General features: G+C 45.3%; 1 protein-coding gene across 2 annotated transcripts in view; it reads left to right on the top strand.

Annotated features, from left to right (window-relative positions):
* Nucleotides 1-17,614, top strand: part of GRM8 (glutamate metabotropic receptor 8) — a 1,038,560-nt gene that overhangs the window by 925,087 nt on the left and 95,859 nt on the right. For both annotated transcript variants that reach the window (XM_075857175.1, XM_075857176.1), the window contains exon 9: nucleotides 16,333-17,268. In XM_075857175.1, coding sequence (XP_075713290.1) covers nucleotides 16,333-17,268 — 936 coding nt within the window. The remainder of the gene's footprint in view (nucleotides 1-16,332; nucleotides 17,269-17,614) is intronic.

Below are 17,614 nucleotides of genomic sequence, written 5' to 3'. Positions count from 1 at the left end.
GCTAACTCAAATTTTCGGGTTTAGAGAACATTGTCCCTGAGTACCGAGTCTACAGGAAATAGCCGCTCGGTTCACCCGAGATCTCTCTTAGGAACCTCAGATCTTATCCCTTCTCCGCTGTTTAACGGACTGCCATCCATCTGATATCGGTCTCGGACTTTGTCGTTGTGTTGACTCTGCATTCGTTACTTGTAAGTTCCACTTGCGTAATAAGGCCAACCCTTCTTCCATATTCCTAACAATGTGGAATTCGTTGTTGTTGGATATAATCAGCCGCACTGGAAATCCCCACTTATATACAATCTTGTTTTCTCTCAATACTGCAGTAATCGGATTCAATTGTCGACGAAGCTGAAGCGTTGCCGCTGATAGATCCGTAAATAACATTAGCTTCCGGTAAGGCTCTGGTAGGCTTCCTAGCTTTCTTGTTGCCGCCATTAAATTCTCTTTGGTCTGATAAAAATGGATCCGAGCCAATACATCTCTAGGGACTGATTCTTCCAGATGTCTAGGGCGAGGGACCCTATGAGCTCTATCTATCAGCATATCAGATGGCCGACACGTGGGAAGCATAACTTGTATAAACTTTTGGATAAATTGCTCCAACTCTTGGGGGGCTACATTTTCAGGTATACCCCTAAATTTGATGTTATTTCTCCTCGATCTATCCTCTAGATCTGCTACTTTGGTGCGGAGAAACTGCACTTCTGTTTCCATTTGGTAATGGGCATCAATCAAATTATTGTGTGAGCTTGCAAATTCTCCCATCTTAGACTCCACAATGTGAACCCTTTGATCTACTTCCTGTACCGCCACATGGAGAGGATTAATCAAATGGCCAATGTCCGTTTGCAATGAGCGTCTCAACATTTGCAGCATGTGCTTCATGCTGGAATCAGTAAGTGCCATGTCAGATGTAGGAATGCCCTCAAACATATCTGTAGTCTCCAGGACCCCCAGCCCTGGAAGAACCTCTTGGCTTACCTCATTGATGAGGACAAACGGAGGCTGTAGCTGTTGTGCGTGGCTCTTCTGGCTGATGGGGGATGGTGATGTCGGAGCAGATGAGGAGAGCTCCCTTGAATGGCGTCTCAATGGTAGGTCTGTGTCAGCCTCTCTCCCTTCCTCTCTCCCTTGGCTCCCCTCAGTTGAAGAAGATATTACCGGAGGACGGGGAGGTGCTGATGTACTGCGTCTCGGCATGTTTGCTGCAGCACGCGCGTCTCGTTGTCCGGGCGGGTGCTCAGACTCCACGAGGCCCATACCTGTGTCTGCGGCCGCGCCATCTTGGCTTCTCTCGGAGGCTGCAGAGAAGAAGAAGTCCATCAGCTTCTCCGGTTTCGTCGTCAGCTTTTTCTTCTTGGGCATGTCGGCAGCTGTTTCCCACGGTCGGTTCGTGTCTTTGAAGGTAAGTAGCTGTCTCTGTCGTCGCTGTTACAAGATCTCGGGTGCGGAGCTAACCTCTCATGCAGCCATCTCGGTCAGCAGCCAGGCCACGCCCCCGACATAGCCTCTTTAAGTCCATCTGTGTTTAACATGGACAGCCAATTGATTTCAATGCAGTGGAAATTGCTCCCAAGTTTTCCTTGCAGATTACAGCTGATCACTGGGTTTCCGACATTGGGGCACCCTGTGTTTAAAACCATAATGACAATTGTGCCCATTTTTTTTTATCAGTATAATAATGCATCAGTTTGCCAACTCTAGAACACAGCCAACTAAATACCCAACCCATAGAGTATAGTTCACAAGTAGATTTATTGTCTGTACCGGATTTCAGAACCATTACAATTTACAGTATATATGTCACTCAAAATGTCAAAAGACAGCTGGGCAGAGTAGAAATGTGTGATACTAAATGGTATACGGATATTCCAGATTATAAAACATATAAAATTGATTATTGAATTAAATAGAAAATTTAATTGATCAATTTCACAGTTTGTGGGTTTGTGGACCCACTAGGCCGTACCGCCGTAGCGGGAAGGCAGCTGGCCAAACAACAGGGAACCCCATCAATACAAAGTCCCGCACAAGGGTAGCTGGATAGTCCAGACAGTGGCCACAGCTCTGGCACTGATGGAGATGGGTGCAGCAGGTAACGCCACACGTGGTGGATGACAGCAGGTGCTGCAGGTTGCACCAGATGTGGCGAATCCCTCTGGACGTGGCATGGCAGATGACACAGGACGTGGCGGATGACACAGATGCTGCAGGTTGCGCCAGACGTGGCGAATCCCTCTGGACGTGGCAGATGACACAGGACGTTGCGGATGACACAGACGCAGTAGACACAACTCCAACTAGTAGGCACAGGAACAAGAACACAGCACGGGATACAGGAAAAGGTAACAGGGCACGGGTAACAACTGGAACGGGAAACACTAACGGACCATTTGCAAGACAGACTTGGGATCCATGGCTGCGGGCGTCGGGAGGTGAGTAAACCTGGCGGCCCGTGGCCATGGACGCTACAGTATACCCCTCTATTTTGGGCCAGAGCGAGAGAGGAATTTCTTAACGAGAGCAGGAGCACTGGGATTCTCTTCAGGCTCCCAGGACCTCTCCTCAGGACCAAAACCTCTCCAGTCCACCAAATAAAAAGTCCTATCTCCTACCCTTATGAAGTCAAGTATCTCCCTCACCTCGAACACATCAGAAGAACCGCTGGGAGCAACTGTGGAACTAGAAGTCTTGCTGTAGCGGTTCAGGACCTCTGGCTTCAGGAGGGACACTTGAAAGGAGTTAGGGATTCTGAGGGTAGGAGGCAGCCACAGTCTATAGAAGACAGGGTTTATTTGTTGCAGAATCTCGAAAGGACCAAGGAACCTGGGAGAAAACTTGAATGAAGGCACCTTCAAATGAATGTTCCGAGAGGATAGCCAGACTTTGGTACCCGGAGGATACTGAGGCGGCTCTTTTCTCTTCCTATCTGCTTTTCGCTTCATGTGATCGACTGGCAGCAAAATAGAGGACCAGGTCTGTTGCCAGATTTGCAGAAAGTCCCCAAATGCAGAGTCAGCAGCATGTACCTGAGATGTAGTCGACACTGGAAGAGGGACTCTAGGATGTTGACTGTACACAATGTGAAATGGAGTGGAAGTGGTGGACTCGCTTGTGTGGTTGTTGTACGACAACTCGGCCCATGGAAGAAGTTGTATCCAGTTATCGTGCTGTAAAGAGATGAAGTGGCAGAGATAATTCTCCATGATCTGGTTGATCCTCTCAACTTGCCCATTGGACTGGGGGTGATAGGCCGAGGAAAAGTCCAATCTCACATCCAGGAGTTTACAGAGGGCTCTCCAGAACTTTGAGGTAAATTGAACCCCCCGGTTGGATACAATGTGAAGAGGCAAGCCATGCAAGCGAAAGGTGTGTTGAATGAAGAGACTCGCCAGTTGGGGAGCAGAAAGTAGGCTGGTCAGCGGGATAAAATGTGCCATCTTAGAGAACCGGTCCACCACCATCCAGACAGTGTTGCATTCTGCTGAGGGGGAAGGTCAGTGACAAAGTCCATCGCAATGTGCTGCCAGGGGGCATTGGGTACAGGCAGATGTTGAAGCAGTCCAGCAGGCTTGGAGTGAGAAGCTTTGTTAGAAGCACACACCGTGCAAGAAGAGGCAAAGTCCATAACATCCTTGGGCAGCGTGGGCCACCAGAAGTGACGAGCAATCAGGTCTCGGGTCTTACGGACGCCAGGGTGCCCAGTTAGTTTAGAACGGTGTTCCCAGCGGAGAATTCTACTCCTGTCTGCCAACTGAATAAATGTCCTCCACGGAGGGATGTCTCTAACCTGCAGAGGATTAGCAGTGACAATGCAGGACGGGTCTATGATAGTCTGAAGGGACTCCAACGATCTGGACAGGGCATCGACCCTCACATTCTTGTCAGCGGGATGGTAGTGGAGCAAAAATTGGAAACTGGTGAAGAACAGCGACCACCTGGCTTGACCGGGATTTAGTAGTTGAGCGGACTGAAGGTAGGTAAGGTTTTTGTGGTCGGTGTAGATCAGGATGGGGTGAACTGCGCCCTCTAGAAGATGTCTCCATTCCTCCTGAGCCAATTTGATGGCCAGTAGCTCCCGATCTCCAATAGAGTAATTGCGCTCAGCAGAAGAATAAACTCTTGAGTAGTAGCCACATAATACTGCCTTTCCTTTGGAGCTCCTCTGGAACAGAAGGGCACCTGCACCAACCGAGGAAGTGTCCACCTCTAATGAGAACTGCCGAGACACGTCAGGATAATGGAGGATCGAAGCTGAAGTGAAGGCTTTCTTGAACTAATAAATGTGGACTCTGCCTCTGGAGTCCACACCTTGGCGTTCGCACCCTTCTTGGTAAGGGTAGAGATGGGAGCCGTCAGAGATGAGAAGTTTGGAATAAACTGCCGGTAGAAATTGGCGAAGCCCAGGAACCGCTGTATGGCCCTTAGGCCTTGAGGACGTGGAAACTCCAGGACAGCTCTCACTTTCTCAGGATCCATCTTGAGACCTTGATCCGAGATGATGTAGCCCAGGAAGGGCAAAGAACTCCTCCCAAAGATGCACTTCTCCAACTTGGCGTATAAACGCTTCTCTCTTAAACGTAGCAGAACCTGACGGACATGCCCCCGATGAGTCGTCGGATCTGGGGAGAAAATCAAAATATCATCGAGATAAACAACGCAGACATAGAGGAGATCTCGGAAGATATCATTAATGAATTCCTGAAACACTGCGGTAGCGTTACACAGCCCGAAGGGCATCACTAGGTATTCGTAGTGCCCGTCCCGGGTGTTAAATGCCGCCTTCCATTCATCACCCCGGCGAATCCAGATTAGATTATAAGCCCCCCGCAGGTCTAGCTTAGAAAAAATTTTGGCTCCTCGTATGCGATCAAACAGCTTGGAAATAAGTGGCAATGCGTATTTGTTCTTGACCGTGATCTGGTTGAGACCATGGTAGTCAATGCAGGGTCGAAGGGATCCATCTCTCTTTTTAACTAAGTAGAATCCAGCCCCGGCCGGGGAGGAGGACTTTTGTATGAAACCCCTCTCCAAATTCTCCTTGATATAGGCCGACATGGACAGAGACTCTGGCAAGGAGAGAGGATATACTCAGCCACGGGGGAGAGAGGCATTAGGAACCAGTTCAATAGGGCAGTCATAAGTCCGATGTGGAGGCAGCGTCTCAGCCTCCCTTTTGCTGAAAACATCTGCAAACTGAGAATACTCGGGAGACAGTCCCGCCAAAGACTGAGGTAGAGGAGCCTAGGCAGGGCAGATCTGCAACAGACAACGACCAAGGCACTTGGAGCCCCATTTGAGAACGTCTCCAGAATTCCAGTCCAGGACTGTAGTCAAAGCCAAGGCAGGCCCAGCAGAACAGGATTGATGGCCTTGGGCAAAACAAGGAAATAAATCAGTTCAGAATGAAGGACTCCAACCTGGAGCTTCAACGGCCTAGTTTTAGAAACAATGAGATCAGGCAGAGGCAGTCCGTTCACTGAGGCAACAGCCAAAGATTTCTCTAGGGGTACTGTGGGCAACTGAAGATGATCCACCAGCTCTTTTTGGATGGAGTTTGCCACAGACCCAGAGTCAAGATAGGCAGAAACCCGATGCGTCCTCTTGCCGGATACTAGGGTCACAGGAATAGTCAGCTTGGAACAGAATGTTTTATTAGGTACCATTCCACCTAGGGTTTTCTCCCCAACCAATCCTAGGCAGTGGGGTCTCCCTGGCCTCTGGGGACACAGACGCACAATATGGCATCCGAGGCCGGAATACAGACAAAGTCCAGAAGTGCGTCTGCGTTGTTTCTCCTGGATAGACAATTTGACATGGTTACTCTGCATCTGTTCCCCTGGTAGGACGACTGAGAAGGATTGCTTGAAAGTACAATCCAGCCTAGGAAGTTCTCTCTCCCGGCGAACCACTTGGGAACGCTCTCGGATCCTCATGTCAACCCGGGTGGCGAGTAGGATAAGATCGTCCAGGGTAGATGGCAGATCGCGAGCAGCCAGCTCATCCTTTATCCCCGCAGACAGTCCCTGCCAGAATGTGGCCACCAAAGCCTCGTTGTTCCAGGTTAACTCAGCAGCCAGGATACGGAACTGAATGGCATACTCGCCCACGGAGAGGTCTCCCTGGTGTAGGGTCAGCAGGGATACAGCAGCCGAAGAAACTCTCCCAGGTTCCTCAAAGATCGAGCGGAAGGTCCGTAAGAAGCACTGCAAGTCACAGGTCTCTGGTCCCTGATGTTCCCACAGAGAATTAGCCCATGCCAGGGCTTTGCCAGTAAGGAGAGAGATGATGAAGGCGATCCTGACGTCATCTGAAGAGAAGGACCTGGCATGAAGTCTGAAGTGGATCAGGCACTGATTCAAAAATCCCCTGCAGGTCCTCGGGTCTCTGTCATAGCATGGAGGTAGCGGCAAGAAGCACAGGGGGTCGGCACTGGTACAGACAGGAAGTCTAGCAGGGGGCACACAGGAATGGGTACGGTGACGACTGTGGTTGGAGCAGGCAGCCGATGGGCTATGGCGTTCACCGACAGGAGGAGTTGGTCTTACTGTAACTGGAGGTCTTGCATCTCGGCCAGCATGGCTTGTGTCGTCAAGGTCTCAGGTTGACCAGCGGGTCCATGGCCTGAGCGTACTGTCACGGTTTGTGGACCCACTAAGCCATACCGCCGTAGTGGGGAGGCAGCTGACCAAACAACAGGCATCCCCAGCAATACAAAGTCCCGCACAAGGGTACCTGGATAGTCCAGACAGTGGCTGCAGCTCTGGCACTGATGGAGATGGATGCAGCAGGAAAAGCCAGATGTGGCGGATGACAGCCGGTGCCGCAGGTTGCGCCAGACGTGGCAAATCCCTCTGGACATGGCAGATGACACAGCACGTGGCGGATGACACAGATGCCGCAGGTTGCGCCAGACGTGGCGAATCCCTCTGGACGTGGCAGATGACACAGATGCAGTAGACACGACTCCAACTAGTAGGCACAGGAAAAAGAACACAGCACGGGATACAGAAACAGGTAACAGGGCAAGGGTAACAACTGGAACGGGAAACACTAACGGACCATTTGCAAGATAGACTTGGGAATACTAACAACGCTCAGGCAAGGATCAGAAGGGCTGGGGCCCTCTTATAGACCAGGAAGTCATGTGGTTGAGGATGATGATTGTTTTACAGGTACGCGACACAGCCGACTGGAGCGGAAGTGAGCGCTGGCATCTCCTAGGAAGGAGATGGGGACCAGCGCTCACGGATCCATGGCTGCGGGCGTTGGGAGGTGAGTAAACCCGATGGCCCGTGGCCATGGACGCTACAATCAACATCACCATCATCATTGTCAATATCAGTTTTCTACAGGTGGAATAAACACTTGTCTTCATGTGTGCCATGTTTAAAACAAAGAATACAATTCAGCAGCTATTACATACCCTTTCATTTCCTCCATATAATTTATCACAGGTTTTTGCGTATTGGAGCTCACTACACTTTTCATTACAACTGAATGTCACGTGGTATACATTTTCATACAACGGAAGTCAATGGCCTCAACATAACAGAATGTGTTTGGCACTAGAAAGCTACATACGTTTTCATTATACAGTGATGAAGCTTTATCAACATAAAACTGGACAATCCTTTTACAGCCTATGTTTCCACTTTAACACCAATTTATGATTTACATATATATGAAAATTGCTGATCAGTTTTGCAAATTCATAAATTATCTTGTACTTATCCTGTATTATGTTCATTCTCCTCCACAACTATACTGAGTATTCTGCTAGCTACTGAGCCCAAATCTCACAGCATTCCTTGCTTGTTTAGGCATGCCTCCGCCCCAGATTCAGTGGGACAGTCACGGATTCTGCGGTGACAACTGTATCTGCATCCTCAGTACACAGATACAGTTGAATCCAATGCTGAAGCAAGGAACCGTCAGCTCCCTGCTTCAGCATTAGTACAGAGCAGAGGAGCAGAGGGAGATCCTCCACACTTCGAGGATTCCCCAGGCACAGCACTAATTTAGGCGCTGAGCCCAGGGAAGCCCTTGACGTGACTGTCCATATATGCCCCATATATTGACAGTGACGTCACTGGCTACTCCTGGAGTGGAATCCCCTGCCAGAGAGTTTCCGGAGCTCTGGCCGGGGATTCCACTCCTATAGGGAACCCCTGACGTCACTGTCCATATATGGACAGTACCGTCAGGGACTCCTCCTAGAGCGCAATCCCTGGCCTCAGCATGGCCAACACTCTGGCCGGCAATACCGCTCCTAGAAGGAACCCCTACTGTCACTGTCTATATATTGACAGTGACGTCAGGGGCTACTCCTGGAGCGGAATCCCCTTCCAGCTGACGTTCTGGCCGGGGATTCTGTTCCTGTAGAGAACCTGAGACATCACTGTGTGGCAGCTAAGGCAGCATTATACTGTATGGATGCAGCTATGGGGCGTTATACTGTTTGGGGGAATCTGTGTGGTCATTATATTGTATGGGGCAGCTATGGAGGCATTATACTGTATTTGAGAAGCTATGGGGCATTATGCTGTATGGGGGCATCTGTGTGGTCATTATACTGTATGGTGCAACTATGGAGGCATTATACTGTATTTGAGAAGCTATGGGGCATTCTGCTGTATGGGGCAGCTATGGGCCATTATAGTGTATGGGGGAATTTGTGTATGTATTATACTGTATAGGGGCATCTGTATTGGTATTATTCTGTATGGGAGCATCTGTGTGGATATTATACTGTATGGGGGCTACTATAGGGGCATTATACTGTATGGGGCATCTGTATGGGCATTATACTGTATGAGGGCATATATGTGGGTTGTACTGTATACTGAATGAGGCAACTATGGGGGCATTATACTGTATGGGGGCATTATTCTGTATGGGGGCAGCTATGGGGCATTATACTGTATGGGGCATCAGTGTGGGCATTATATAGTATGGGTGCATTTATAGGGCATTATACTGTGTGGGGGCAGCTATTTGGCATTATACTGTGTGGGAGGCACTCTGGGGCATTATACTGTGTGGGAGCAGCTATGGGGCATTATACTATGTGGGGGAAGCTATAGGGGCATTATATTGTGTGAGGGGTTCTATGGGGCATTAAACTGTTGGGAGGCACTATGGGATCATGATACTGTGTGTGCTGAAGTGGGTGTGTATGGGCGGGGATTGGGTGGAGTTAGAGGCATGGCTTAAAAGGAAAAAAAATTCCCTTTTTGCGGTACCTGAAAGTTGGGAGGTATGTGCTTAGGTGTAAGCTTTATACCAGACACAGTCGATCAATTTGATGTAGTTAAACTAATTCTAATTATTTTGAACTAAGTGCAGCTGAGAATATGGCATTATAGCAACTGTCCCATCCTGCCCACATGTCTCGCAGATAATTGCCCCCTGCCAATGGTATAATCAGGTGACACAAGTTTACTTTCCCTCGATACAGCAGTGAAACTGGGATCCTTGGCAGACAGCATGACCAGTTGACTCCATGAGAATGTGGATTACATAACCCTGGCCTGCCCAAGCATTCAGTTGATGGGCTGCAGCTATTCCTAGTAACTATTACCAATTCTCCTGCTTGCTGGCTCCAAGCTCTACTGTGGTTCTGATACCCAGTTCATTCTTGGCTGTGATGTTTATTTCTGTTCCCATTACCTGGTATTAAATCCTAACTACATTCTCTTGACTAGAAATATAATTACATAAAATGTATTACCAATAAAGTGTAGCTAAACATTTAACAAACGTCTGATATGTCATAGTGACATGTCAGAAGTTTTGATTGGTGGGGCCGAGCACTGAGACCCCCACAAATCGCTAAAATGAAACAGCTGAAGCGCTCGTGTGAGTGCTCAGCCGCTTCGTTTCTGTTCTGCTTTTTTCCGGAAAGCCGATGTATTGGAGTACGGGCTCATAGACTTTCTATTTATACATTGATTTCCGGAAAAAGCCGAACAGACATGAAGCAGCTAAGCGCTCGTACGAGTGCTTCAGCTGCTTCGTTTTAGTGATGGGTGGGGGACTCAGTGCTCAGAACCCCACCAATCAAAACTTCTGAGATATAATTATTACATGTCAGAAGTTTGTTAAACGTTTAGCTACACTTTAAGAAAGGTAAATGAATAGTGTTTTTGTAGTCAATAAGAAACATTTTTATTTATTTATATTTGTTTCACTCTGGCAACAATGTGTACATGTATGCTTCCTATAAACACAAGTATTCAAGCGTATACAGTAGACTATCAAGTTCTGAGCCCCTATTAATTTGCTTTAGGCTGAATTCAGATGGGCGCTGCAAAACTCGTCTGTGTTTCATCAGGGAAAAACTGACGATTTTATATAAGAGCTAAATCAGTATTGTTTCAAAGTGCGTTCAGTATGTCAGCTTTTAACATCTCTCTAGCATTAGTGTTCCTCAGTCCTTCACATCCGTCAAAAAAACGTCCTTCTTTCTTTTCAGTGCATCCGGATGGTGTCCGCGTGCTGTCCGATTATTTGTCACAGCCATATTGATTTTAATGCACAGGCGTAGCTAGGTTCTCCAGCACCCGGGGCAAAGATTCAGTTTGGCGCCCACCCCCTCCCCCCCAAACCTCTGTCCCGACATCTCCTCTCCTCTCGCCATGTTTGCTTTCTTTACCAATCAATGAGATGTAATGTTTTTGTCATCTTTTTTTAATGTACTCGAGCATAAAACCATTTGTACATTTTACAAGCAATATAGTTATATAAAGAGAGTTACCACATAGCAGTAAATTAAAATAAAATAAATAAAGAGGTCAGTGCCGGACTAAAACAGATTGTATGACTGAGGCTAATGAGACTATATGGTGACATAATGAGCAGCCTCCTCTTATAGTTAGTTCCATACACCCCCCTTGTAGATAGTGCCACACACAGCCCCCTGTATATAGTGCCACACACGTGTAGTTAGTGCCACACACCTCCCCTTGTAGTGCCACACAGCCCCCTGTAGATAGTGCCACACAGACCCCCTGTAGATAGTACCACACAGCCCCCTGTAGATAGTAGAACACAGTCCCCTTGTAGATAGTGCCACAGTGCCCTCTATAGATAGTCACCCCCCCTTGTAGATAGTGCCACACAGCCCCCTTTTAGATAGTGGCACACAGCCCCCCTGTAGATAGTGCCACACAGCCCCCATGTAGATAGTGCCACACAGCCCCCTGTAGATAGTGCCACATCCCCCCTTGTAGATAGTGCCACACACACACCCCTTGTAGATAGTGCCACACAGCCCCCTTGTAGATAACACTCCACCCCCTCCTCCCTGTACATAGTGCCATTGGGTCTCCCTAGAGGAGCCTCTGATGTCACTGTCCACGTATGGATAATGACGTCAAGGGCTTCTCCAGGACCGGAATACACGGGAAAAGCGTCAGCAATGCTTTGGCTGGGGATTCCTCCATACCTCCAAACTTTCAAGTATTACAAAGAGGGAAAACTGATGCGGCACGCATAGCAACACAGTATAATTCCCTCTAGCTGCCCTCACACAGTATAATGCCCTCTAGCTGCCACCATATAGTATAATGTCCCCATAGCTGCCACCATACAGTATAATGCCCAAACAGATGCCCCCATACAGTATAATGCCCACACAGATGCCCCATGCAGTAAAATGCTGACACAGATGCCCCCATGCAGTATAATACCCTGTAGCTGCTCCCATACAGCATCATTCCCGTATAGCTTCCATCAAACAGTCTAATGCCTCTATAGCTGCCCCATACAGTATAATGCACCATAGTTGCCCATACATCCTAATGCCCCCAAACTGCCTAATATAGCTTAATGCCCCCATAGCTGCCCCATACAGTAGTGTCCTATAGCTGCCCACATACAGTAGAATTCCCCCACAGCTGCCCCATACAGTATAATGCTCGTACAGCTAGGGGATTCCGTAGGATTAGTAAAATGTACCTGGCGCCCCATCTACCGTCTCTGTCTGTTGCTCCTGGGGGACCTGCCCCACCTGCCCACCCTAGCCACGCCCCAGCTTTAATGGGCATCTCTAACACAAGAATAAGACTAAATTAGTGCATGCTGCGATTTTCTCTGCATGAATTGATGATCCTTGCAGAAAATCGGACTTGTGAATGAGCCCGTCGACTTTAATGAGTCAGTGTTTAGTACGTGTGCTATCAGTTTTAAACTCAGACAGCACATTGACGTGAGCATCGCTAGTCTGAATAAGGCCTTATAGATTTGCCATGGTGTGTGTATAGATCCAATTTTAGTCTAGTTATAATCATAGTGCTGTCGATTTTTCACTTTTTTCCTGTTAATAAATGATATATCATAGCAATCTGCTATTTTTTAAGTATTACATAAATGGTGAGAACCTTATTACATTTAATACGTAATAACATTGGAAATCCAATTGACTTGATATGTGAATTAATCACTTGTTTATTGATGCAGTTTCCTTATAGTAGAATATAGCCTCATCATATGGTGTTATAAAAAAATCTTAACATTCCTTGGCAAATATGACAGGTTTCTAAGTAGAGAAAATGAATTTCAGCTAAACATTATCTCATTTTAGTTTACAACATTAATTATCGGAGCTTTGTGCATATTCAATATTATTTTTATATATGTATATATATATATATATATATATGTATATATACTGTATATACATAGTATCATGACACTCCCAAGGGTTTGTCCCCTTTTTAGACTGCAGAGGTATTCACTAGTATGTTATCATTCCTGCATGCGTTCCCATAATCACATGTGAAGCTGTCATGTACTGTCATTAACATTAAGTTTTTGATGCTTTGCTTTTGTATTCTACGGTGAAGATAAGTAAAAAGGGTTTATTCAATCTGTGACATGGGTAAAGCACATTGCCACATAAAAAATTTATTCACTGTGTTTTAGCATAAATTTTTTTCAATTGTGACCTGGTAGTGCACTGATGAATAAATAAGTAGTATAGTTGTTGTGCTCTGTGCCTGCATCGTTCGAAGGTTTTGTTTCCATATGTGGTATTTGCATATCACAATGTAAAATAAATGTAAATAATTTTGGAGCACTGTGTTCATAGCATTCCAGTTTTTTTTTCCATCTGTGACATGGGCACAGCACACTGACAAATAATCTACTTTTGATGCTTTGTGCACACAAAATTCAGTTTTTTTGCTTCTATCTTGAAAACAGGCAAAGGGGTATATAGTGTACTTTTCTTTTTTGTAACTCATGCTCTGATATATAAATGCATATTTTTAGAGTAACAACAAGGTGGTCTCATAGTGACATGCTGCTCATAAGCCACTTTAATGGGGCTCTAAATCCTGACTCACCAACCATATATAAAGGTAGTGTCCATTGTATAGTGAGTACTGGATTCTCTGACTGCAGAAATTGTAACTTTAAGAGATAGCTACATTAATCCTGTTATATGGGTTGAAAGCAATACAGTATAATAGAGGAGAAAATGTATTGTAATCTAACTGTGGCTAGAAAAGTAATATGTGTGATGCTCTGTTTTGCATGGACTTGTTGGTACACTTAAATGGGCACTGTTAGGACATGGCCCCACGTGGCGTATTTCTTCCGCAACTGTCCGCATCAATGCCGCACAGAATCTGCGTTGCAGATTCTGTTGCGGATCTGCCCAAAATGTGCAGTAAATTGATGCGGACTGGCCGTTGCGCATTGAGGTGAAAGTACTTCCCTTCTCTCTATCAGTGCAGGATAGAGAGAAGGGACAGCACTTTCCCTAGTGAAAGTAAAAGAATTTCATACTTACCGGCCGTTGTCTTGGTGACGCGTCCCTCTTTCGCCATCCAGCCCGACCTCCCTGGATGACGCGGCAGTCCATGTGACCGCTGCAGCCTGTGATTGGCTGCAGCCGTCACTTAGACTGAAATGTCATCCTGGGAAGCCGGACTGGAGAAAGAAGCAGGGAGTTCTCGGTAAGTATGAACTTCTATTTTTTTTACAGGTTGATGTATCTTGTGATCGGTAGTTACTGTCCAGGGTGCTGAAACAGTTACTGCCGATCGCTTAACTCTTTCAGCACCCTGGACAGTGACTATTTACTGATGTCGCCTAGCAACGCTCCCATAATTACGGGTGCACACACGTAGTCACCCGTAATTATGGGTGCACACACGTAGTCACCCGTAATTACAGGAGCCCCATTGACTTCCTCAGTCTGGCTGTAGACCTAGAAATACATAGGTCCAGCCAGAATGAAGAAATGTCATGTTAGTAAAACAAATACGCTCCGCAGCACACATAACATGTACATGACATCTGCGGACTTCAGTGCGGAATTTAGAATCTCCATTGAAGTCAATGGAGAACTTCCGCAATGAGTCCGCAACCAGTCCGCCACACGTCCGCAAAATCCATTGTATGCTGCGGACACCAAATTCTGCACCGCAGCCTATGCTCCGCAGCGGAATTTTCCGCATCGTCTAAACGAACCCTACTAAAAAGCAGTGGAAGGCAATGGAGAAACGGGTCCGCTGTGGATTAACGCTGTGGATTGTCCGCAGCGGAATTCCAGAGCAATTCCGCCACGTGGGGCTTTGCCCTTAGGGTCAGTTCACATGTTGCGTAAATACTGCGGATTTTCCACAATGGAATTTTTTTGCGGAAAATCCGCAGCAACTGCAGTAGCAGTAAAGTGGATGAGATAAAATAAATCTCATCCTCACGCTGCGTAAATACCGAGTGTAAAAACCCCTCAGAAATTGACCTGCAGTGCAGAATTTAATTCCGCAGCATGTCAATTGTATTTGCGTAAACTATGCTTATTTGTTGCAGGTTTTCCCTATCTAATTCAATGCGGAGGTAAATCCTGCAACAAATAGCAGTTGTTGCATTTTTTAAGGCGGGTTCGCAGCGATTCCCCCGCAAAAAAACGCAACTCGGAAAAAAAATAAAAATCTCATACGTACCCAAAAGTCTGTGTTCCTCCCTCCAGCGTGGCTTCCTCGGATGATGTTTCATCCCATTTGACCGCTGCAGCCAATCACAGGCTGTAGCGGCAGTCACATGGGATGAAACATCATCCCAGGAGGCCAGCCTCGATAAAATAAGAGGGCTGGACTCCTGAGATCATGTGACCGCCGCTGCAGCTAATCACAGCCTGATAAATGGCGTAAAAGCAAAACCTAAAGAGCAATGGAGGAATTGCAGTTTTTTTCCAATTCCACAAATACATTTTTTTCTGTTTCCTAGTACATCATATGGTACAATAAATAGTAATGAGAAAAATATAACTTGACCCGCAAAAAACAAACCCTTATATGGCTCTGTCGATGAAAAAATGAATAGATTATGACTTTTGGAATGCGGGGGATGAAAAAAGAAAAGTAGCTGCGGCGCCATGGGGTTGAATTCTTTGAATTAAAACTGAAAATCTACACTTCAATCACAGCTTCATTGCTTTGTTTCAAATCCATTGTAGTGGTGTACAGAGGCTAAATTATGAAAATTGTCTGTGCAAATATATTTATAATATATATAAAAACAGCAAGGAAGCAGCACAGTGATGAAAAGAAAGTTCGGGTGCACGCCCTTGAGGACCAATCCTGTGTTCAAACAGTACTGTAAACAAAAAAAACGTCAGCACTCCGGTAGATTCAGTGTTACAAAATTCATCAAAATTCATATTATACATGTAAACAATGCAAACATCTAATTCTATAGGTAATTGTTCATAACAATATTAATAAACATGCCCGAAAAACAGCTGATGCCAGGGACTCACCACATGTAGAATAAACTCCACTAATGCATAAAACCATGCCGTCTCTCACGACGTTCTGCTATGTCTACTGTGCAGTCATGCGTTTTTCCTACATGTGGTGAGACCCTGGCATCAGCTGTTTTTCGAGCATGTTTATTAATATTGTTATGACCAATTAACTATAAAATTAGATGTTTGCACTGTTTACATGTATAATAAGAATTTGGATGAATTTTGTAACACTATGTCCATATTAATAATTACATTATGTAGAGTTTACGCACTGTCAGCACTTTGCATTTTTGTATATTTTGTTGCTTTCTGTATAATATATATATTTATTTATTTTTATGTATAATATTTTCTCTTGCATGCTTTAACATGACTACCAGTATACACAACCATAATTTAATATTTTTTTGGACAACAGTGACAATTACCTTCCTTGTCTATGAAAACTTTTTAATATATAACTATTTCTATTGTTTGTTCATTATTCATTTATTTTATTGGCTGCATTTTCACATTAGAAATGTGAATAAATCTCTACTTTTGTTATAAATCTTTACTTTTTACAGGTGGAAGATATGCAGTGGACAAGCAGAGAACATACACAGCCAGCATCCGTTTGTAGCCTGCCCTGCAAACCTGGAGAAAGAAAGAAAACCGTAAAAGGAGTCCCTTGCTGTTGGAATTGTGAGAGATGTGAAGGCTATCATTACCAGGCAGACGAGCTGACCTGTGAACTGTGTCCTTTAGATCAAAAACCAAATACAAACCGCACTGGCTGCACACTTATCCCTATTATTAAACTTGAATGGCACTCTCCTTGGGCTGTTGTTCCTGTCTTCATAGCCATTTTGGGAATAGTGGCAACAACATTTGTAATAGTTACATTTGTACGATACAATGATACACCCATTGTGAGAGCATCTGGGCGTGAGTTGAGCTATGTATTACTGACTGGGATTTTTTTGTGTTATGCGATCACATTTTTAATGATTGGAACTCCAGATATGGGAGTTTGTTCTCTGAGACGTATATTGTTGGGGCTTGGCATGTGCTTCAGTTATGCTGCATTGCTCACAAAAACCAACAGGATTCACCGAATATTTGAACAAGGAAAGAAATCTGTGAGTGCCCCAAAGTGTATAAGCCCGGCTTCTCAGCTAGTTATTACTTTCAGTCTTATATCTGTTCAATTGCTTGGAGTTTTCATATGGTTTATAGTGGATCCTCCCCATATAATAGTAGACTATGGAGAGCAAAGAACACCGGACCCAGTAAATGCCCGAGGTGTACTTAAGTGTGATATTTCAGAACTTTCTTTGATTTGTTCCCTTGGATACAGTATTCTACTGATGGTTACATGTACTATTTATGCCATTAAAACTAGAGGGGTGCCAGAAACCTTCAATGAAGCCAAACCCATTGGATTTACAATGTACACAACCTGCATCATTTGGTTAGCTTTTATTCCAATATTTTTTGGAACCGCACAATCAGCAGAAAGGGTAAGTACCAATAAATCTACAATAATGTCTGCCTCTAATGACTTGAAACTGTATTACTATTGGAGAACAATCATTTTGATCATCATGACCTCTTGACATCCTAATATTGTTTAATATTACATTTTGATACCAAGTTTGTTAATGTCTGATACTTATCATACAAATGGTTGTGTCTGATACTTAGTGTACCCATATTTTACACGTAATGAAAAAAAAGACTAGTTAATCCTATGCTCCCCTCATGAAAACTGCATACTCATAGCTATAAGTCCACTAAATTCTTTTTTTATACTCTTTTAGCTAAAAAAACATAATATATAGTTTGATAACAGATCCCTTTTTAAGA

The sequence above is a fragment of the Rhinoderma darwinii genome, chromosome 3 (genome assembly GCF_050947455.1).
Source record: "Rhinoderma darwinii isolate aRhiDar2 chromosome 3, aRhiDar2.hap1, whole genome shotgun sequence".
Lineage (NCBI taxonomy): Eukaryota > Metazoa > Chordata > Amphibia > Anura > Rhinodermatidae > Rhinoderma > Rhinoderma darwinii.
Note: the sequence above shows the minus strand (reverse complement) of the source record. Positions and strands in the feature narration are given on the sequence as shown.